We start from the raw sequence: 23,364 nt of genomic DNA, 5'->3' as shown, positions 1-23,364 counted from the left end.
TTCATCTGTGCCGCCGTCGCATTATTATTACGTCACATAGTGAAAGTGCGGTCCGACGGTTTGGAACATAGGTTAGGAAGCCCGTCCATGAGTTAACCTCCTTATGTCTTTTCTTAACCCAGTGACGTCATCCACGTGGTTAAGTTAAAGTAAATACGAAATTAGAAAGGAGGGACTCCTCGGATGTACCTCAAGACAAGAGTTTCTATCCTGCAAACAAGGAGCGCCGCCATTTCTCTCTTGACACCGGAAGTCATCTTTATACGACGTAGTGTGAATATTGTTTGCCAAAGCTGCCGAACAGGACAAAGGACAAGAGATTAAGTAACTTACTTTGTATATAAATGACTGTGTGTTTGTGCTCCCCCTTTATTTTTGTAATGATTTATATAAATTAATTAAAAAAAAAAAAGAATTTTTAACTTTTTAATGTATAAGGACACGTGACTTCCGGTCTTGAGAGAGAAATGGCTGCGTGCATTGTTCGCAGGTTGGTACCTCTTCAACTGACAACGGATGCTACCGTTTAGCGACTCCACGTCCTGTAAAGTTATTCATTTGGTTAAAAATGGTGAGTCAGAAACCCTCTAATTTTATTAAAGGCTGTAAATATAGTGTGGCAGCTGTTAGAACTGATTCTATGTTCGGAAACAGCAGGTTACAATCGCAGTATACATATAGTACGCCGACATATAGACCTAAACAAGAGCTAAGTTTGATTGAGAAGTAGTTTGAGGAGACCGTTAAAGCTCGTCCGCTATTCTTTATTATTGCAAATTGAACGTTTTGTAAAGGACGTTTCTCGCACTATACTGTTTATATATTCGATTTTAACCTGAGCGTAATAGGTATCTTTATTTTTTAACACAGCTTCCAAATCAAATGGTGTATTACAGATAAACATGGTCACATACATAACACTTTATCACTTTAACTTACTCTCTAAATAACTGTAGTAGTTTCACCAGTGACAGTCTGTTTACATGTTTGCACAACCATGGGATCTGGGACTCTCGTCTCCATGGGCCCATATTTTGTTGTGGTAGAGGGCCAGGTTAATAATTACACACACACACACACACACACACACACACACACACACACACACACACACACACACACACACACACACACACACACACACACACACACACACACACAGACTGCATATTTTGCAAATCAGCTGTCCTTGACAAAACAATGCCAAGTATAACGGCACCTACGTTTTGACATTGGGTAAGACCATGAAAAAGAAATGTGATTTACCAACACACTCCACACTGCCTTGCTTCATACTGTAGATAATGACATTGTATCCAGCTGGTATTGTGCAAAAAGTCAACCTGCACCGTATCCATTCTTAAGTTCTCACTTGAAACGTATGAGAAATGAGCGTGATTAAATATGGTTCATTTCATTTCATCTGTCATTACTATTGGTCTCTCATACAAAACGCTTCCAAAAAAGTTACAAAAGAAGACTTCAAGTGCAATACTACATAACACAATAATCAGACCCAGAATTAAACATTGCAGGAAGTTGTTAGAGTGAAAGCAGACTACCCTTTTCCTTGGAAATTCACATAATCATCCCATCCATACTGTTAACATGAACTGATGACAAAACACGTTTGTTGCAGACTGGTGATGTTGTACAGTCCAGGAAGTGTTAATTATTCTCAATAGTCATCTATTAATACACTTTTTGGGCCTTTCTTCTAGACCAAAAAGGTTTTATTTGGCCTGAGAATTAAGGTTAGTTAAACACCCCTTGTCCAAGGAAGTGAAAATTAAAACAAATCTTTTCAAAATCTAGATTGAACAGTTATATTAAAGTCTTTTAAATGCATAAAATAAAAAATGGGGGTTCTTGAACCAAATTAATTGACTCGTCAAGCAACATTTTACATGAACTTCTTCAGAGCTTATTTCAAATATATTTCACTTGCTGTATTAGCAGAAAATGGAAGATTATTTTTTTTTGTGTTTGGGTAGGGTTGGTGAGCTGTAAGATGTGCACCAGAGGAACCTGACAAATAGCCTCACTGCTGAGCAGACTGCCTGTTGTTGGGTAAAAGTGTGTCGTTTTCAGGAAACATGAACCAATTTAAAGCTTACTATTACAGAGACCACTATTGATTATCTTTATCCAACGAGTTGTAGCTTTTAGACACAAAGAGGCATCCTGGACAGTTTGCCCTCAGGTTCACCCTCGCCCCCATGGTTATGACAGAGTCCTCCATCTCCCTGACTTCTGTGACTTTGGACTGGGGGAGAAAAGGAAGGCTACTGTGGCGACCATCTGCATGCAAAATGCCGGAGGCCAAACGACGACTCATATTGCCACGATGAAACGGGGCAAGCAAATGATTGCCGGTGTCCGCTGCCAGTAATTGTTTTTAGTTGATGGGGTAAATAATGAGAAATTAAATGATCTGATTAGTCACAACCAATTGCTGGTGGCAAGCTGTACAATTTCCATTGAGATTTTCAAAGATCTGTTGTCGGCAGAAGCCCTGAAGTAACCTGTGGAGTCTGTGATAATAAAAATGACGAGGCTCACACCACTCTGACAAAAACAAATACATATCTGACATTCATTGAACTGCATTGCCTAACTTTAATATTGCAAGTCGCTGCAAGTTGGTTTCACAATCAGAGCTGACATGAAGGTATGAAGGCACAATTGGATAAACAAAAGTAACCATTGAAGATGTGATCTTATGACTCATAGTTGAACATGTGAATTTTAATCATCCTCTTCTTTCTTCCTTTAATGATGATTGTGAAATAATTCATGATTAGATCTGTCTTTAACGTAAACAAATATACTTCATATTCTGTGTTTATGGTTGGTTGAGACAGACATGAATGTCCCACTGTCCTTTTGGAAGCTCAGGACTGATTGTAATGTGGCACAAATCTATGCTGGACTCTTTCAGGACGATCGCTATGCTTTTCTTGCCGAGTGGTACGACGCAACAGCATCTGTGGTGCGGCGCTACCAACTGTTCTTCTACCCTAAAGATGGCTCCGTGGAGATGGTGAGCACCGACTACAGCAATTAATCTTCCTCAATACGGCCTCCTTTTTAGATAAGTAAAATAAGAAAGCTGTTCTAAATACATTATTATAATCCCACAGACTTTGTCTGAGGCCTCGTGTATTTTATATTTTTCTACTGTCTTGTGTTCTCTTCCTGAGAAGTAGGCTGAGTGTTGAAGGTGTTTTTCGCTGCACTCCAACCAAATTCTACTGATGGTCTCCTCTGACTCATCACTTCTCCAGCTTCTCTCCTGGCTTGATGCATTTTAATTTGTACTGATTTCATTTCAATTTGATTCATTCAGTTTGTATTGACTATATCTCTTAATCTCCATGCAGACACTACATGCCACAAATAATACTGAAATGTGGTTCATTAATAAATCTTGGTTTTAGTAAGATTTCTGGATTGATATTCCTTTATTGACCCCTATGGAATCCTCTGATACATCTAAACTTTGGAACTAATTCGTGATGATAGTTTGATCAAGATTCATCACGGGGCAAGAGAAGATTTGCAGGGAAAAACACAAATCTTATGTTAACTTCAATACAGTGGGTTTGATTTTGTCAGAATCAATTTGATGCTGAAGGAAATCTTCACAATGTTTGTTCCTGACTTATTAGCACCGTTTCTTATTTCAAACTAAATGGGCTGTTCCCCGTATAAATATTGATGTGTGTGTTCTAATTCCCAGTTTGATGTGAAGAACCAGCGAATATTTTTGAGAAGGACCAAATACGAAAACATCCACCAGGAGGACTTATTCGTGGGGAACCGAGTGAGCGTGTTCTCACGGCAGCTAAATCTGATCGAGTATGGGGATCAGTACACGGCAAACAAACTCAGCAGCAAGAAAGAAAGGTGGGATCGCTTAGGATATGTCATAGCTGTTACTTTACTTTTTTATTGGGTCCCTTGGGGGAATTATTTCTTTTTTTTTTTTTTTTCTATCCTATCCTATCCTATCCTATCCTATCCTATCCTATCCTATCCTATCAACAGTTAACTTTAACTACACATCCCAGGAACAGTGGGGTTCTTTTGCAGTACAACTCTGGGGAGCAGTTGTGTGTCACTGGCCCTGCTCACAGTACTAGAAGTACCTTGTCGGCGATGGGTTTCAAACCTGTGAGCTCACAGTCACAAGGTCACTTCTCCCACCTCTCGGCCACCACACACGTGTGTTCGCACAAATAAGAAGTCATTTGGCCGGGTGTAGTTCTTGTTTTTTTAAGTAACGCGAAGAGATTAAAGTTGATTGCAGAAAAACATTTCCGCCCGTCCAGCTTTATCCAGCTGAGGTTTACGCTGAGCTGGAGTTGATCTCACTCGACCACTGAAATGAATTATTCCAGTTTTGATCTCGTCGTGTCTCTTGGCATAAAAGGTCCTAATTTTTTTCCTCCCATAAACCAGTATTGAATGTCTGATGGCCCGTCTTTCTCTTGAGGAGGTTTCCTAACCACTGGCTTTAGATATCAACGTCACCTGGCAGGAGTTTGTTCCACACCTTCAGAACAATCAGTTCCCCAGGAATACGCAAATATTGAGAAGTGAGATATCATTCAGACGGTGTTTTCTCAGTTCATTAAATCCACCACGACTGATTAAGCCCCTGGTGGCCACTTGTGGTTTCTTCTATGCTCTACTTTTGTTCTGGCCCGTATTTGAAAAACGACCATTCCCAGCTCTGCACGTCACAAACAAACCTGAAGGCATTGTTGCTTTCCTAAAAGTTGTTATGTCTGCCCTTGTTCAGTTACCTCTGGTTGTCTGTGATATCCGATGCCATCCAATGTTCTCCTTCCTCTTTTCCTAGAACTCTTGCTCTGATAAAACCAGATGTAGTCACCAAGATCGGAGACATCCTGGAACTGATCTACTCCTCCAACTTGATTGTGACCAAAGCTAAAATGACAAAGCTGACATGGTAAAATCTGCACTCACTACACAGAGGTCCTAATAACACTACCATAGCTGGGCTATCGGATACAAACTCTTTTCCAGGAGCAAGATGGTGGCTGTTTAGGTGCCAGCGTCTTATTTAAACAGAAGGGACATCTCTGCTTTCTCACACATATGGAACATATGGCATACCGAGGGGCAAACAAGGCTGGCAGTTATTTAACTGCAAACTGTTTTATTGGGCGCTCATTCAGGGGGTAATCGTTGCTACCAAATCAAACTCGGCCCCGGATTTATAGTGAGAAAAACTCTATGTGATTTGTAAGTATAGTTCTAAGAGGAACTTGTTGACACTGAAAAACCTAAAAGGTTTCATACAGAGTATTTATCTCCTAAACTATTCATGTTTTCTTAAAGTAAACTTGATTGAGGAACAATGTGGCTAAAGCATTACATTTGCCTATCATTGTCAACAGATCTCTACTGGTTTGCATCTAATCATTTCAATACAGGGATCCAACAGGTGTTGCACAGCTTTCTGAAGCTGTTAAAAGACCTTTTCTCTGAATACGATCCTAATATAATCATTTAACAGGTGAAGGCTGAAACATCAGTGACTGTGTTCATGTTTAAGATCACTTTTCTACTGATTAACTCAGTTTATGGTTTTTTCTTGCACTACAGGAGCCAAGCGGCAGACTTTTATATGGAACACCAGTCAAAGCCGTTCTTCAAGTGAGTACCTTTGTAAATGATTTGCTGGATGTGGAGATTTCTGATGACTGGCTGCCACCTGAAGAGCGGTCGTGATGATGATGATGATGATCATCATGTAGAGCTGAGCACTTTTAACGCCGGCTTCCTTGAGCTTTCCATCAGTGTTGCTCGTCGTTGCAGTAACCTGGTGCAGTTTGTGTCGTCGGGCCCTGTGGTTGCCATGGAGCTGATGGGTGCCGAGGCCATGTCTATCTGGAGGAAGCTCCTGGGACCTGCAGACGGCGCTGTGGGGCGGAGGGACGTGCCGCGGAGCATTCGTGCCCAGTTTGGAACAGATGGCATGAAAAATGTTGCACATGGCTCCGACTCGCTCGCCGCAGCAGCAAGAGTGAGGACGCTAAACTGAACTCTTCAGACTTTATTGATGTGTGCATGCATACTAACCGCTCAATACCTGCATTTCCACAAGTCGTGGCATTAACATTTATTTTTTTTTGTCCTATTTCTTATTTTATTCTTTCCATAGGAGCTTGAATTTTTTTTCCCTTCCACACCCTTCCACTGTCTCTCTAACACAGCCACCTTTACAGACTGCACATGTTGCATTATCAAACCTCACGCCGTATCGGAAGGTAAGGTTCACATATTGCACTTTTACACCATGGAATTATGAACTTTCAGTGCTGGTGACAAATTCTATTTCTGTAATAGAACAGAATCCAAAGGCTACAATCCAACCAATTTGCAAAGGTACTCGATACCAGAAAAACAGCCCTCTTGCCTTAATAAACACCAAATCAATCTGTACTCATTAATAGTATATGTTAATGTCTTTGGTATTACCTGGAAGAGGTATATGTCATTCATTCTCCTGAGAGATCATATTTAAAGTAATCTTGAAAGCCGAGCCACAAGTTAAACATATTTCCAGTTTTCTGTGATTCATGGTTTTATATTGTCCTGGTTTCAGTTCTTACCTTGGTTCTTATTGCCTGACTGTTCACTTCAGTGTCCTTTGTGCCACTCTCGTGTCCCCCCCCCGATCCCTCAACTTCCTTGATTACCCCTGATTGCAGTTGCCTCAGTGAGCATGTTTGTGCCTTCCCAAGGTTCCTCTGTTCAGTTTGATTGTAATTCCTAGTTATCAGCCCTCTCGTTTCTCCTTGCTAAATATGAATACATCTCTTAGTCAAAATCAGGATGTTTTGAGAAGCTATTATTGGACTATATTGATTGGCTTCAGTGCATAACCACTTTTTTATGATGTTGTTATGATTCCGTGGGCTGGGCTGCAGCGTTTCATGTGATGTGGCTCACTTATATCCTTCTTTCGTGCCCGTTGCCTTTTAGAAGTTGAGGAAACTGTGGTCTGGCCCTTTCCTCTGCTCCTTTCTGTTTCACTAATCTCTCCTATGTGATTGCTAATACACAGTGTAGAACCAGTAAACAGAGTGGTGGGGGGGGGGGGGGGGTGATGGGACCTGTTGGGCCAGCGTGTGGCTTGAAGCCCCCATGTTTTGTCCTCTGTACATATTCTCACACATATTGTTCTCAGTGCATCACAGGACAAACAGAGAGACACACAGCTGCACATTCTGACACCTACAGCTGATTTAAGATTTAAGGTCACTTATATTACACCTAAACTGGAGTACAGTGACAGAAACTCCCCACAGAGAAGTGAGGGACTCCTGATTGTCTGATCCTGAAGCGTCTTGCTTCACTCCTCCTCCTTCAAGCTGTACAGGAGTTCTTTTTCAGTGGCAGATTTCATCTCTCTGCAAAGGCTATTCGTTGGTTTTATTTCAGGACTCAAGTCTTCTATGTTTGCTTTTCAACATGTTTGTGCTGCCCGGCGTGAGATCTCGGCTCAAACATTTCTCTCTGAAATGCGCAGTATTATTCAGATTGCATTCTTGGACTTTCAAACATTACAGCATGATGCACGGTCGGTAGGGCGGTCTGAATGGGCTGTGATGAAGGAAATGTTTTGCATTTCCAAGAGCTCTGCTTTTGTTTTATGTGTGATAGATTATGATCTCAGAAAGACTGACGAGCATCTCTGATCACTTGTTGCTTTAGTCTCAGTCGTGCTGTTCACCATGGCTGTGGTCCTGCTTTGTTAATAGTTTGTATTGTAGAGGCAGAAAGCAGCACTCCACAATTTTCCAACGCAGCTCTTTCTATGTCCTGCTGCAACTTTCAACCTTCTTACACTTCTGTCATTGAGTTTCTGGTTAGTTTCACATCCCAGAAGCATCCGGACATTTTTTATCACAGTAAAGCAGGAATAAAGAGTTTAGGATGTGTGATAACTAAATTGTATGCTTAGTTGAAATCATACAAAAAAATGATGTCCAGCATACTTTTCACATCAGTTTTTCCACCTTGACAAAGACATTCCTTTATAAAAGTTGTGATTACGCAGACTTTCTTCATGTAATAATCATGCACTGAAGTGATTTAGACCAGCGTCATACATGTCTATTATGTACTCTATACCTTCACTGATTTGTTTTGACTGTCAATAATGTCTGCAACTATGCACTGTCAAGCATATTGCCTCCCTCCTGCCGCTGTTAATGTCCCTGTGTCGTACAATAGCACCACATAGCAACCAAATTTGTCTTTGGATTTTTCCAAATCCCTGCCCTGATCCCTGTTGGTGGAGCATGCCGCTGGAGCTCTGACCTGTGAAATGTGAAATTCTCAGGACAGGGCTGAAGTATGCACACAGAAGGTTGTTGACTGAGGAGAGGCTGGACGTGTAAGCCCAGGCACAGCACATTAGAATCAACAAGCTCCCCGGGGCCCCACAGAAATGGATGTCATTTCTTTCTCCTGATTAGATCTTGAAGTGCTTGTCCTCGGCGACCATTTGTTTGTTGTCCGATTTGGACCAGGCGCTCTTTTATCTTTGCTATTTATAGGAACACAAAGGTCACTGTAACTGCAGGGATCCTTTGACCTTTCCACTAGCGCCACCATCTGCTCAGTTTCAATCATTTAATTTCCGCAAAACTAATCACACTTTCATTTGACACGGTTGTGTTTTTGCATTTTCCAGATCGTCTGCAGACTCTATTCCTTTTCAAACACCCACACGATGCCATGGAATAAAATAAAACAACCAGTGCTAGAACACCGTGGATGAAATTAGCTTTTTCTTCGTGACAGTTGAACAAGAGCTGTAGAAATGATGTCATCCAACATTCATTTATTGAAGGAGAAATAACAAGTGTGTGTGTGTTAAGACTCTGGCAGTCTGCTCACGAGCATGACATCCTGCCACACCTACATGGATCAGAGCCAGAATTTATGTTGGTAACACCTGAAGTTTTCTTGCCATGACACGTTCCAATATTTGCCATGAGAATATTTTAGAGAGTCTCCTCGTAAAACCCCCCCCCCCAAAAAACCCCTCTGATTTGATTAGACTGCCTGCTGGGCATTGTTAAAATTGCAATCAACTGTCGCAATAAATCCCTTTAAATATTATTCATGCTGTAGTGTCGAGTTTTGAGTGAATGTTTAGTGCCGTTGACAGTTATCATTTCTTTGTGGGAGTCCTGTACCGTTAAAAACCGGTTCATGAGATCAGCAGTCTACTTTTGTTTTGTTTTTGATGTCACTACCCACTGCAGGCAGGAAGTTCCCTTGACACCTGCAAGTATTTGAGATATTCTGACACAGTTTGGATCTCAGACTTTTATAGCTCCACTCAACCTGCTTTCAGCACCTCCACCTCAAAAACAATCTTTTCCTTTCCTGTTTACTACAGCCCAACCCTGGTCACAGGGCATTACTATGAGATGATGGATATTCACATTACCTGTGAAACCGGAAGGGTTTAAGAATATCTTTTAGGAGAAAGCTTCAGACTTGTTGATGGATTTCTTTATAGGCCCAACGGCAACCAACAAGATAGTGGGCCTGGTGTCAAATTACAAGCTTTTATTATTGACTGGTGGCAGAGCAGAAGTTGAAATACAGGTTTTTGGAGTCAACCAGACGAATGGTGGCTGCATGAAGAGCAATCCATTCGTCCTCTCTCTTAATTCAACCCGGTGATGCCGGGAATTTGAGCATATCCCTGTTTACACATTGCAAAGGGCAAAATGTCAACAAATTCAAAGGAGCTGTTAATCGAGTTACATTTCACAATCAATTATTTTGAAGTGTGTTCATATTGTAGTATTTCTACTGCAGCCAAAGATGCAACCTTGCAAGTTCTAACAGCAAATGTTTGTTTAGCTGGCAGATCAGTCACTGGCATGTGTGCTTGTCAGCTGCACAAGTGGCAGCTTACTCTTTGTCTTCTGATGCTCAAGTTGTAAAGAGTTTCCAGAGATCTCAATTATCTTCATCTCTGCGGTGTCGCCTGTGGCACATCTTTGTTCTCACTTTTCATGGGACGAGTTTTGTAGGTCGTCTGCAGGTTAACAGGTGGAGTTGTGTGGCTAAAAGAGACTATTAATTGCTCAAAGTACAGTTTTGCTGTCACCCCACAGTGTTTACCTTTGGACGTGATGTGACATATTTGGTCTGAGCCATAAATAGTGAGGCTGTCTGCACGGTTTGCCCGGCTGAGGCCAAAAGTGGAACCACGAGTCTTTCAAAGACAAATGTCACCAAATAGCTCTCTCGGATTTCCCCTGAGGGTCACTTAAGAAGCTGATTTACGTGCCGGCTACGTGTAATGGACACAGCCAATCATTGCCATGATAAAGGAAGTTGTGGCTGAAAATGCACCAGACATGACTGGAATAGAGAAGCCACTGTTGCCAGGCACCCAGAATAGTATCTCCTAGCAACAGCACCAGCTGCTTCAGGGAGCCGCGTCGAGTGTACGCCTGTCCTCGGCATGCTGCTGGCTGCTGCCTCGGGAGGGCGCGGAGCACTCAGGAGGAGCTTCCTTCGTCTCATACAACAGCCAGGCTGTGACTGAAGCGGGCGCAGATTCACAGGCGCCTGCTGCGTCACCTGGTCCAAAATGAAAGTCACGATCGCACACAGCGGCGGTCAGAATTAATGGAAAATGTCCTGTCTGACGAGCGCACGAGCTGCTTTTTATCAGGATGTCAGACTGAGATTACTGAGACTGGCGCCCCCGTTCAATTATGTGTCGGCTGCAGTCTGACCTTCACTGTCACTGTTGCACCTTCGTCCCTGCAGCTGTGCCATTTTTACAATAATGCAAAGCCACAGTGGCGAGAGGTGCTGCTCCGCATCTCTGTTTGTCTGGACAGAAATAATGTCCCCGCTAATAGACAGGACATCTGTAAGACAATCACTGTTCTTTCCCCAGAGGACACTCTGAGGTCACTGCGCCGTAGAATAACATGCATTCGCAAACAGGAGCATTGACATGGCTTTAATAGCTCATTCGGTCATAATTGCTATCGTTTTGACTAAGTTGTCAGGTTCGGCTCAGCTGATTGCAGCTGAGCTTGTTTGGTTTGAGCAGCATTCAGAAGTTTATTGTCGCACTAAACTGCTCACTTATCAGTGTGTGTAGACTTGAAAAGAAAGCTCATAAAATCTTCCAGATACCAACAGTGTTTGTTGTGTTCACAGGGCTGATGGGGAAGATCCTGAACTCCATATCAGAGGCTGGATTTCAAATCTCGGCTCTACAGATGGTAAAGATTTATTTTTCTGTATTGTTGCAGTTTTTTCTCTCTTAAAACATGACTCAGATGTTATTGTGGCGTATCTCAGCAGTGTAATACTGATGCACATACACACCAGACCCTGCCAGTCTGACTCATGAGGTGACAATTTTTCCACTGTTTCCTTGCTGCATGTCAAGCTACTTGAATCAAAGTGGAATAAAAAGCTTTTTAAGAGGCAGCTCGCAGGTCCCAGCCTCCCTCCACCAAAGGACCCTCATCTCGCAATAACAAACACACTCATCTCACAGAATTCTATGTGGATTAGTCATTACCGCTACTGGTTAAACACTAGTAACTTTTTTAAATCGTTCAATACTTAATCATTCTGTCTTCTTGTATAAGCTGCACAGCTAAAATGAGAGGAGATATCGCGTACGTGCACTGCATTGGCGTCCTGTGATTTTTCCTGACCTCAAGATTGAAGTCGGCGTCAGTGAAGCAGGCAGTGACCTGCACATGATGGGACTTAATGTCCATTAGCTGGTGATGTTTCTCGGCTGAGATCACGATTCGGAGCACATGCACCGGGCCATAGATTGAAATATGATTCATCAAAATTCCATGGTCGTGTTATCTTTTCATTTCTAAGACTGCAGATTTTCATATTCCACTTTGCAGATTTCTTTTCAAGCCGCATTCTTTTTTTCCCCCCTCAGTTCAGTGTGGAGCCTGCGAATGCTGAAGAATTCTACGAAGTGTACAGGGGCATTGTGCCAGAGTATTCTGTGAGTGTAAACACCACACTGTTGTGCCATCACTGCATCAATGCTACTTTTGATTGTACTAAAACAAATGGCGTGTCAGAGAGAGACTGATGAAAGCCTTTGGACAAGTGACAAAAGATATGACAAACTCTGTCAGAAGCTCACTGTTTGAAGTTGACCTATCAGTATATTTTGTTATCTGAGGGTCTATTTCAGTACCACGGTTCTTCATGTATTTTTCCCTCTCTTCAGAATATGGTGAATGAATTGTCTTCTGGACCGTGCATGGTCCTTGAGATCCATGGTACAGATGTTTCCAAGACGTTTAGAGAATTCTGTGGGCCATCTGATCCCGTGAGTATTTCCTTGTTTCTCTGTGTTTCTGTGGCAGTGGTTAGTGTGAAATGTGGGGCAGGCTTCCTCTGTGGGCTTCAGGGAGGGAACCATCCTGGGTCAAGAAGAAGCTTTTCACCCACCTTTTTTATTTCAATTCTTTAGTAGAAATCAAAATGGAAATGATTATGTTTGGGGTAGAAAGTCTATGACGTGAACTTTATGAAGCATGAAATAAACTTTAGAGAGAAAGTAGAAGTCGAACAGTTTGTGACTGTATATAAAGACTTATATGTGAAGCGGTGATCAAAAATGGCACGAGCTCAATGTGGTTCAGGCTCTGTGTGTGTGTCTGTATAGAATATTAATAATTCATCTGCAAATGATTGTACTTGCACCAATCTTTTTTAAACAGAGTTAACAATCCATCCAGTTTACAGAAAATCATCCTCTCATGTAACTCACACACCAAAGTCGAAATAATGTGGTCTGATAAGATGAGATTTTATTCATCCCACATGGGGAAAGTCAGACATCACATCATCCCCATAACTGCACAAAGATGTGAAAATAGGAATAATAAAGAACAAAAAATATTACAATAAAATAAACTTGTTATTAATTTATTGGAGACAAAATAAGACACCTCGGCCTTTATACAAGTTTACATTTCCAAACATTAGATGTTTACCAGTGTGAAGGTTTGTGGTTTCCTTTAGAAATCCAACACCAGCTGCTTTATCTTACTGGCATTGATCTGAAGATGGCGCCTCTTCCTCTTCAAGCCTGAGTAACAACAATGACAAATTTATTTTTTGTGGTAAGTCATGTCAGCGCTGCTTTTGTCTTGTAGTTCTGCACGCCTATGAGCCTCACTAGAATCCCGGTTTTCGTTTTGTCTCAGACGCAGATCATGATTGTGTTTTAACGGCTGTCTAACTGTTGCTCAATGCTAACCATCTCCTGTGAAGAAATCTGAAGTGGTAGTATTGGACTTAGAACGCCGACTGGTGAAAATCTGATGACATCAAAAGGATAATAGACACATGAATCCTGAGTTAGACCATACAGAAGATTTGTTTCGCCCTAAGATGAAACATTGGGACTCGTATTTAAACTTTAAGGGTTTTATGTGGTTATGCAACTAAAGATGATGAGTTAAAGTCAGAAGTTAGTTCTGGGATGAATAGATGGCACCGTATGACTGTGTGCTGCTACAGTACCACACACTAACCTGCCGTATTTAGTCAGTGAGCACAACATTACATAGCAAAATGTGAACTAACGATTCAAAAAAGAATTCACCACAGCTGCTGGACAAGGATTATAGAACATGCAGTTCTATCTTAGAATGAGAAAAATAAATCCATCTCATATATTAATGACACTTATATATGTTTATTTTTCCTCTTTGTGACACATTATTTGACAGATGCGACTTATCCTCAGACTTGCAGTCAGTAAAATGAATAAAAAATATTTTTTATTGCTAGCGTTTATATCATAAATCAAAAATATTGTTGTCAACAATGTAAGAAATGTATTATACTATTATGATCATGGAAAGCACATTCGTGCACTTCAATATATCCATTATTATACCTATTTTGAATTTGAAGGAAATGTCAATATTACTGTTTCAACCCATATTTCTTGTATTGTGGGAAACTAGACGGTGTGCAGGTCTTCCTGGTGGGACTGTAACATCATTCATTGAAATTCAAGGGGAAGACATGAGGGCTATGCAGCATGTATGTACAGTCAAGGTGAGGGCAAGTCTTCAGGAAATGAATCTGTCATTGTCCTCTGAACTCGTAGAATCACGTCTGTGTGAATCCCTGCATGCATGCATGTGTGTGTGTGTGTGTGTGTGTGTGTGTGTGTGTGTGTGTGTGTGTACCTGAGCACTGTGGAGCCGGAGCTTCGGGGCTGTGCTCCTGCGTGATGTGAAATCTAATGAAATGACGCTCCGCTCGGTTACCATAAGAATGAGCGATTACACACCGGCACCGTTTCCCCCCTGAAAATGTGGCGTTTGCTCGTGACTCAGCTGTGAGTCTTATTTTGTAATGGATCTTTCTTCAGATTTATCACAGTCTGTGTTTAAACATCAAACAGCCAGATCACAATCAGGCTGTTTGTTGAAACGGCAGCTTACCGGGTTTGGGGAGGGGGGGGGGGGGGGGGGGGGGGTGTCTTGTAATTCGCCAATGATTTCCAGCTCACATGTAGCTACATGCACTGCTCACCGGCGTCGTGACAACCACCCTCTGTTCATTTACCTTATTCACATCCGCCTCTGGTTTGGTTTCTTGCAGGCTCCACTCAGAGAGGCAGTGAACAAAATGTGCTGGAGATTGTATCTCCTTTCACATTATCCAACCTCCCTCCCACCCTGGGTATTTGTTTTATCTAACTCGGGGTTGCAGAGTGAAGTCAGTTCCCGCTGACATTGGGTACACTCTCCGCAGGTAAACAGTCCTTCTCTGGACAAACTATATACCTTAAATCCATTTACCATTTTTACCACACAGACACACAATTGTGGGAGAAAACACTGCGGTGACGGTGCGAATCGTTGCATCGCCGTGTCGCCATCTTTCAGTGTTACAATACGACTGCTCAGTGTTTTTACTGTCCCACACAGAAATACCTGTGATCCTCCCAGCTGTGGTGCCATGGCGGAACTTTCCTTTAACTGTGCTTCTTCAGTTGAAAGACTTCTGGTCTTGTGTCGCCACTTCTGTTTGTCATGTCTGTGGAACCTCTACGATGGTAGAAGCGACCCTGGTGTGGGTCTGACTGGTGTGGATGTGGGCCAGGAAATGCATGAAATCCACTGATATGTTGTTGATACATTATTGTTAAAGTTATATTAAATCTTATTGTATGAGTTCCTCATCTAAATCAAATTATTGCAAGGTTTGATGTTGAGTGATTTTTTCCAAGTTAGAATTAATCTCTCTGTGTAATCTATTACAACACCCAGTTATCAATTGGCATACATGTGAAATCTAATTTAATCGGATGTTTCCAGCCAACGTTTAGCCGCCATTTGATAGAATGAAACGACATGTAGAGAAATGGAATAATCTTCCCCTGTCATGCTTTGGTTTGAATCTCACTGTTTGATTTGATCACTATTTTAGGACTAAGGTGGAACACATCAAATGTGATAAATCAAACATCTGGTTTCGTTCTTTCATTTGGTGCAAACACGGACCACGTACTAGGCTGTCAATGTTACGATTACCATGTGCTGTGGGCTGGACTTCCTAGATATTCCGAGAAATCACAGTGCCCATTAGAGATCTATAGCTGGATGCATTAAATACAACGCCTATTAAATATGACTTGAAATCAAGAAGTCGCCATCCCATTGTCGTCCTGAAAACTTTTTAAAATTGCAAAGTGATGTGTATTAAAATGATTTCCAACAATCCAGTTATAATTATTACTGTTTGAGCATCGATAATATTCTATTCTGGTACAGGACATTAACGGTTTTTATACCTCTGCACTGTTTGACCTGTAGTCTGAGTCTGATACCTTCAAAAGAGTGTCTGCACCATTCCTTGATAATCGTAATGTAAATATCTCTACTCTAATGACTAGTGCATTAGTATGATATTAGTATCTCCTTACATAGCTCTGCTCTACATGATGCACCTCTTACATTGACCTTATCTGAGCCGTCGTTGGCTCGGCTGCTGTTGAGTGGAGTTCAGCTTTTCAGCCCAGGGAAGGAAACGTTGTGGACAAGAACGGCATGTTAACTTGGAGGCCAGCTGATACGATCGCTGACCGACCGTGTTGTCCTCCATGTAGCAATGGTTTGGGGAGTAACAGAGCTCAGTTGGATGTGGGAGGACTGAGCGTGTGACGTCTGTGCAGATTATCGGGATGACAGAGTGGCTCACACAAACCTCACAACGTGAACGGAGCGGTCAGAAAGGTTTAGCACTGGTTAACAAAGACTTCACTTCACATGTTTTGTGGAGAGTAGAAGTTATGAAGGAGCTGCTGTGTGTTGGTCGACTGCTGCCGGATTCTCAAGAGAAACCTCTCTGACAAAAATCATAGTCGTGTATTTTTAAGAATAAAATTCAGTGCAACGCTTTCAATGGTTCTTATCTTACTGTGAAAATGGACTTATTGGTTGTATTTTATTTGACTTGTGGTTATTAAATTAATTTAGGTATATTATATTTACAGTTAAATGTATATAAACATTTCAACAAATATTTTAATGAAAATCAAAACGTCTCTAGTAGTACAGTCATGTAATTAACTTACATTTATGCTTATTACATATTACTGTTAGTGTATTTTTCCTATTTTCGTTATATTTAACATTAAGCTCTCTGTCATTGCACAACACAGTACATTGTCTCACTGGAGTTTGTTTAACAATCAAAGCAGCAGCTTTAATTGTTTTTAGGTTTAAATGACAAGAACGTCTCATAAAGTCCTGTTATCGTTTCACAACATTAGTGTATGACTGTAATAAAAGTGAAAACATAAAGTTAAACTATGAAATGGGTTGTGCCCAGATTAAACTGTGTACTCGCTGTACATACATAACAGGACTTGACCAAAACAGAAATGTAGCCGGACTGTGTATGACTTGTTAGTGTAACAGGAGAATTTGTTCATGAAAAAGACATCAATCATAGGAACACAACAGGTTTCGCTCCTCTAACATGGTTTCCTTCAGTTTGTCTTCTACACAGGTCATAGAAATATAAATATGACCGAACTCTAGATTTGGTCTTGAGCGAGTTCTGAAAACTCTTTGGTGCCTGAGTTGAAAGGATCTCCTCACTTTCCTGAATCAAACCAATAAATATTCATCCGTTCTTATTTTTTATCAACAAATAAATGAATAAAATCCTTTCCTAAATGTGGAGCCAGACACCATTCAGAGTTCAAAGCGTGTTTAGGTCTGAAAATGCAGTGAAGAGTCGGTTGTTTGTTATTAGAATAGAGTATTGATATTCTCCAGCTGACTGATCTAGAAACGGTACAGGTCCAGTGTGAACGAGCGCGCGATGGCCCATTGGAGCCGCCGACCTCAAACACAGTTCCCACTTAAAATCCGGTGTTTGTGTTTTCCTGAAACGACTCGTGAACAAGCAGCGCAGGACACCTAATGCCATTAACTGGCCACTTCTCTTACAGTCACACCTCCGCACCCTCGGCTGCCGTGCGCTGCGTTGGCTCGGTCATGAGACCGCGCTCCGTCTTGTGATGTTTCCTGGTACCAGGGTGGAAAGAGACAACGGTCGTCTGTAAGCCGGCCTCCACTCGCTCCCACAGAGCTGCACGTTCTCTGAAGTCCCCTTTTCAATCCGCAATTTAACAGAAGCAGCGGCTGCACGTCCGCAGTGCATTGTGGTCGCACACATTTTATGCCCGTGCAGCAGTTTATTTATGTAAGGCGAATCGAATTGGCCGGGACTTCCTGTCACACGAGGCCAAGCATTGTCATATTGGAAAAAACTCTGCTTTAGCATTGATTTTTGAGGTATTATGCTTTTATATTATCTCTAGGGACCTCTCTCTTAGTGGTGGAACTGATCAGAAGCTCTGACTAGTCTTTTACAGTATTTAGAAGCCCCCAAAAGTTTATACTTTTATCTTTTTAATAGATTTTGTATATTAACTAATCATGTTGCAAAACAAAGGTATGAGTCTGTGTAAAATATAAATAACAACCAAAGGCAGTATAGTGTAAATCACTTTGTTCTGACTGTAGTACGTTTTACAGACTACCAGACAACATTTCAAACACTGAAACTGAGGAACGTTTCCTAATTTGAGCCCAGGGTTTGTCTCGATGTGGGATTTCATCATTTCCAGTCACATGTGAAAACCCTTCAGTGCGTGACGGGTCTGAAATGCAGGTCGCCCAGTTTAGCAGCCGGACTCCTTCTTCACAAACACGCTGCTGGATTGAGAGAAGAATGTGGTTTAGCACTGAGCGCTTCAATCCAGTCCTCTGTCCTCTGTACAGTTTCCTCCGAGTGGAGTCACTCGGGTCAGATCCACAGAACGGGGGATCGACACTGGTGCTCAACTGGTGTTGGAGCAGCATGTGCTGCCGTGGAGCTCCGGCTTTCCCTGGAAAGGCTTTATTTGTTTTACCCAGAAGACGCCTGATGTGATCCAGCATGTAGAAGTGCTGAAGTGAACTGCCTGCGATTAAACACAACCTCACTGCACAAGTACTTCTATGTTTGTCATCATTGATGTAGCGTGAGCGCCTGGCTTTTCATTGAAGATCCTTTACACGTCACTGACTGGTTGGTTTTAATTCACACTTTTCACAACGTCTCCACGTTTGGCGAGGCGGGGGTGTAGCTGAGAACACGGAGTGACATCCATGCATCGTTTCAGTGTCTCCCTCACGTCGGCAGGGCGGGACGGTAGGCGGCGGAGTGAAGGATCAGACATTTCTGGACGGTCACGTGGCGGCCAGGTCACTGTGTTCCAGCCATTATCATCCACAAAAGCCAGCAGTCATTACACGAACATCGGCCTGGTAACACTATGGGACTCCTTAAAATCAAATTAAACACTGACGGCAGGTCACTCATGGGTAGCTAATGTAATTACCAGAGAGCCGCTCTTTGCAAGGAATTCTTTTATCGCTAAGTAAATCCCCCCCCCTCCCCTCGCTGGCTTCAGTCTCATGTGGCACGGGACTCTGAGTCGGGCTGCTGCCAGCCTTCCATGCTGGACGTGGCACTTTGCTTCCTCTCGTAGTGGCGGTGACGGGCTGAATCAGGAGAGCTGCCACAGCGGCTTCCTCTCTTCTTCTTCCCTCTTGATTAAACCTAATTGATGCTTCCAGTTATACGAGCGGCCAAATAATGGTTCTGAGTCATCAACAGTTAAAGTTTGTCTAAAGATAACCTGATTAGGAGATTCGTGAAGGACTCCTTCAAGTGTTTAAGTGCATTTCTGCAGCCGGAGCCATGCTTGTACTGTGAATGTTGCCGATAAACATCACTTCTATACATTGACAAACGTGAAGGCTTTGTTTTTCTTGAAGCTGTAACTACATTGAATCATGCTCATCTCTTGTTTAGTACAACATTAGGACATTTCTTAAAGGCTCTTGTGTTGAACGATGTGACATCAGCTCTTCAGAACGTTACACAACTCCTAGTGGGAGTTTCCCAGTTCCCAGCATTCAGATGTGTCGACGCCTTTCCACACTTGCCAGTGACTTTCGCATTTCATCTGTTTGGCAGACAGGAGATGATGTGAACAGGAACTAGATTAAAGGTGAAGCCCACAGGTGTGTGAGTCTCTCCTTTTAAAAGAACCTACTTCCATCATTTTTCTTTGTTCTTATTTTTTTTGTGGACCGTCGTCGCCAAAATAGCTCCAGGAAAGCTTCTGAGTTGTGATGCTGTAATGACTGGCCGCTGGATGACACCATTGTCCGACCTGTGAAGTCATTCTTCACATTTAAATCAAGATCCAGGAACATCCTGGTCTCGTGCTCTTGATACTTATCAGACAAAGACCTTTTTTAAATAAATATTAAACGGCTTTTTATTTTCTATCCTCGTGATGAACCTTGGCTGTGACTTGAGGAGAGAATTTTCTCAGTCAGGATAAAATCGATCTGACTTCTGAAACACGCCGTCATCTTGGACCCAGTCGACAATATTTTGAAGCTGTGCTAATTCTGCCACTAGACTTAGTAGTTGCATAATCTCAAAACCTGGCGGTTTCGTAAAGAGAGGAATATAGTACCACATTTTACAAAGCCAGTTTGGCTCGTAGTTCCTGTAGTCCTTGATCGTTCAACCTTTTCCTGTCGTCCTGCGTTGGAGTTGAATCAACAAGAGGACGCCAGGCGTGGATTTTTGTTTTCATAAGACAATGAGGAGAGCTCCCGTCAGATTTATGACTCTAAAACCTGTCCCTGCCCTTTGTGTGCAGGCTCATAAACCACCGGAGGATAAACAACTCGTCTTCGGAAACATTTGCCTGCTATCCGATCCGAGGAGAAACAAACGCGCACGTTTCCCCCGCGCCGTACGCCTCGCCATCGCTCAATTAGCTTTTCCCAGCGTGTCAAATATTACTACAGGTTACGCAACACTGGTGCAGCTGGGGAGTAAACAGTCGTCTTGGTGACTGAATTATTCACATGCCGCCCCTCCTCCGTGGTGGGGCCGCTCCTGAGGGAGGGCAACATTTCCTGGATACATGGAGGGCACCAGAGCCCAGCTTTGACCTTGGGAGTGTGATGGAGGAACAAAACAAGGCGGAGTGTGTGTTTTCTATATGAGCATTAAAACTCCGACAACATGGATCCATATGTGCACTGGTTGAACTGAATTGAAAGTTATTCGGTAATTTTGTACGCCTGAAGATATAAATAGAACTTTTTATTTTTCAACTGCATTATGTTTAAATGGAAACTTGGTGTACAGCGACTGACACAAGGAGGAAGCCAGTTGTTTCAAAATCCTCTCCAGTACTTCCACATTTGAAAAGATTCATGTGTCATACTCACGCTGTCGAGTTCATCTGCTCCAACTCAACCGACAGAAAACCACCACAATCTGACGGAGCACTAAAAACTAACCGGTGAACAAAACCAGAAAGACGTCGTGTGTTTGCAGAAAAGTCCAGACTGCAGTGAGTTCTGCTCATTTCTTTTCTATATTTGAGAATTTGTTAGTAGTGCAAATTCAAACATAGAAGCGCTGAGGTCCTCCTCACACACTGAAAACGATTGTTCGGTTAACGGGTGATATTTTCTCACTGTTCATAAAGCTGATATTGTTTCCAGATAGTTTGATAAAGACGACTCTGTCGGCTTCCGCTTCATCACAAACGTATTATTGTGACGAGCAGCCGGGACCGTGTGGAGTGGAAAATGTTGTCTGCAGTTTCTTCCTTCGATCCAGCGGCTCTGAACTTATTAAAAAAAACTAATGGTAAAACTGTATAAATGCGAGTACATAGTAGTGAAAATGTTTCTCTGACTACAGTACCAGTGTTGTGTTACTTCCTCTACAGGGTCACATGTTGGTTTGCTGACTAATCGCTCTGCGAGAGCGACGCAGCAGAACAGGATGTTCAGTCCCCCCCCCCCCAAACAATCTCAGCTCTGGACACTAGTGGTTTAAAAACCTTGGCGGCTGATCGCCAACAGGTCGCTGCACATCTGACATGGCCGTGTTTTCATTCAACAGGACATCGCACGGCACCTCCGTCCCGCCACGCTGCGCGCGCTCTACGGCAGCGACCGAGTGAAAAACGCCGTCCACTGCACAGACCTCCCCGAGGACGGCGTTCTGGAGGTGGGTGACGCCACGAGGCTCCTCTCATCCCGCCAACAGGTTTCCCTCCGCGTCTCGGGATCCATGCATAAGTAACCACCCCGCGTTCAGCCAAGAACAAAAGAGGAATGAAACGCTGGAGTCTTGCGTAGCGGCATCTTTACCCGGTCTCATGACTCCGCTCTGTAGGCCGCGGCCGCCTCAGATCACGCCGGGCTTGAAGAGAACAAGAGTGGCAGGAGGAATTTGAAACAAAACCATTGTTTTCCAGGGAGTGGGTCTGACCCATCGAGCGTCATTGTTCAGGAAAACTCCTGATCTCCAGCCCCTGGACAAATGCCTCCTTGTTAAACATTAGCCTGTGACTGACTGAGCTGCCATTTTCCCAAGACTGACTGGAACACGGTGGCCAAGAATGAGGCTTGAGCAGAGGAGGATTTACTGTGTGAACTTTTTGATTGTGATATCAGCCTACTAACCTTGACAAAGACAAAAAGGACAGCAATTGTGACATTTTACTTTCTCAAACGCCTGCAGATTACGGACTTAAAAAAACCCATAAAGTTCTGTCCAGTAAAATGCCGTCAATGAACCGAGTGTTAATTTGACTTTTCTTTTTCCAGGTGCAGTATTTCTTCAAGATTATGGACGGATGAAGAGTTCAGAGGTCACAGACAGACTTCAGTTGTCTCAGTTTTATGTTTATTGTTTCAGCCTTATGCAGATTAAATAAAGTGACAAGAGCAGACTCCTGACAAATGTTTTGATCTTCAACATTGACTTAAGTATTTTTCACACCAACTAAACAACGGGATACTGCATTGCCTCTGATGTTCTAACTTTTTGACCAGCGACTTTGGTATTGAATTCACACATTACACTTTGAAAAAAAAAAAAGAAAAAAAAAAATGTACAACTGCATAAATATAAAATTCTTCCACCATGAACATGGCTAAAACATTCAATAGTAAGTTGCATCACGTCACGTGATGTCTCCAGCAAAAACAGATTTCAAAGCACTGAGTTGCCACTGTTTCCATGGAGGTGACAGTCTTCTAGGCTGGACCCACAAAGCTCTACACTACTGAATTAAGAATGAACAGATGTAAGAGTATCAAACAGAAATGTCATCAAACCAACTCTAAACAGCTAAAAGGTGAACAAAACGTGTACAAATGTATCCTTCCGCAGCCGACTTGGATAAAGAAACGCGCGCGCGCACAAAAAAAAAACAAAACAGGAGGGTAAATCCATGGAGCGCAGCCTTTTTACTACCTAAACATGGGCCTTACGGGTTCAGAGTACCATGCTAGTTTTTCAGTTAGTCAGAGCACATTGACACACACTCCACGCACTCACATGGACACGAGCGCACGCGCACACACCTTGGACCACTGAAGCTGACATAAGACGAGAGAGATTACAACAGGACTGGACTACAGCACTGGACACTCCAAAAATATATAGAAACCACGTGAGGGTGAAATACTTTGGGGGCGGGGACAGAAACGACTCGCTACGCGTCAGTAGTGGAATTGCAGTTTTACAGTAATAGATGAACACATCCCATGGCTCAAGGAATATTTTCATTTTACAGTAGAATAAATATTTACTATTGCTACTCTTGCATTTTTTACATTCTAACCCTCGACAAACACACAGAAAAGCTAG

General features: G+C 42.5%; 1 protein-coding gene across 7 annotated transcripts; it reads left to right on the top strand.

The window, feature by feature from the left end:
* The first annotated feature begins 6 nt into the window (after positions 1-6).
* nme7 (NME/NM23 family member 7) lies at positions 7-22,625 on the top strand. Of its 7 annotated transcripts, none has more exons than XM_080472902.1 (13): positions 7-324; positions 491-571; positions 2,942-3,043; positions 3,743-3,909; positions 4,868-4,978; positions 5,638-5,688; positions 5,851-6,058; positions 6,197-6,302; positions 11,248-11,312; positions 12,002-12,070; positions 12,302-12,403; positions 21,607-21,714; positions 22,317-22,441. In XM_080472902.1, the coding sequence occupies exons 2-13, from the start codon at positions 569-571 to the stop codon at positions 22,347-22,349; spliced, it is 1,125 nt and encodes a 374-aa protein (XP_080329028.1). In that variant the 5' UTR covers positions 7-324; positions 491-568; the 3' UTR covers positions 22,350-22,441. The 7 variants fall into 7 exon arrangements, with proteins under 7 accessions (XP_080329028.1, XP_080329027.1, XP_080329029.1 ...); XM_080472906.1 differs by lacking the exons at positions 7-324; positions 491-571 and adding exons at positions 459-490; positions 1,995-2,070; XM_080472905.1 differs by lacking the exon at positions 7-324 and adding an exon at positions 1,995-2,070 and having other exon boundaries at positions 459-571.
* The last annotated feature ends 739 nt before the right edge of the window (positions 22,626-23,364 follow it).

This window comes from Lipophrys pholis (genome assembly GCF_963383615.2).
Source record: "Lipophrys pholis genome assembly, chromosome: 10".
NCBI lineage: Eukaryota > Metazoa > Chordata > Actinopteri > Blenniiformes > Blenniidae > Lipophrys > Lipophrys pholis.
The sequence above is the reverse complement of the archived record's forward strand: the minus strand, read 5'-3'. Positions and strand labels throughout refer to the sequence as shown.

Bases quoted from the DNA above. Each gene is read 5' to 3' on its own strand.
- nme7 (XM_080472900.1), top strand. The intron at 5,689-5,850 runs GTGAGTACCTTT...TCGTCGTTGCAG, and splicing joins CAGTCAAAGCCGTTCTTCAA to TAACCTGGTGCAGTTTGTGT. The intron at 12,071-12,301 runs GTGAGTGTAAAC...CCCTCTCTTCAG, and splicing joins GCATTGTGCCAGAGTATTCT to AATATGGTGAATGAATTGTC.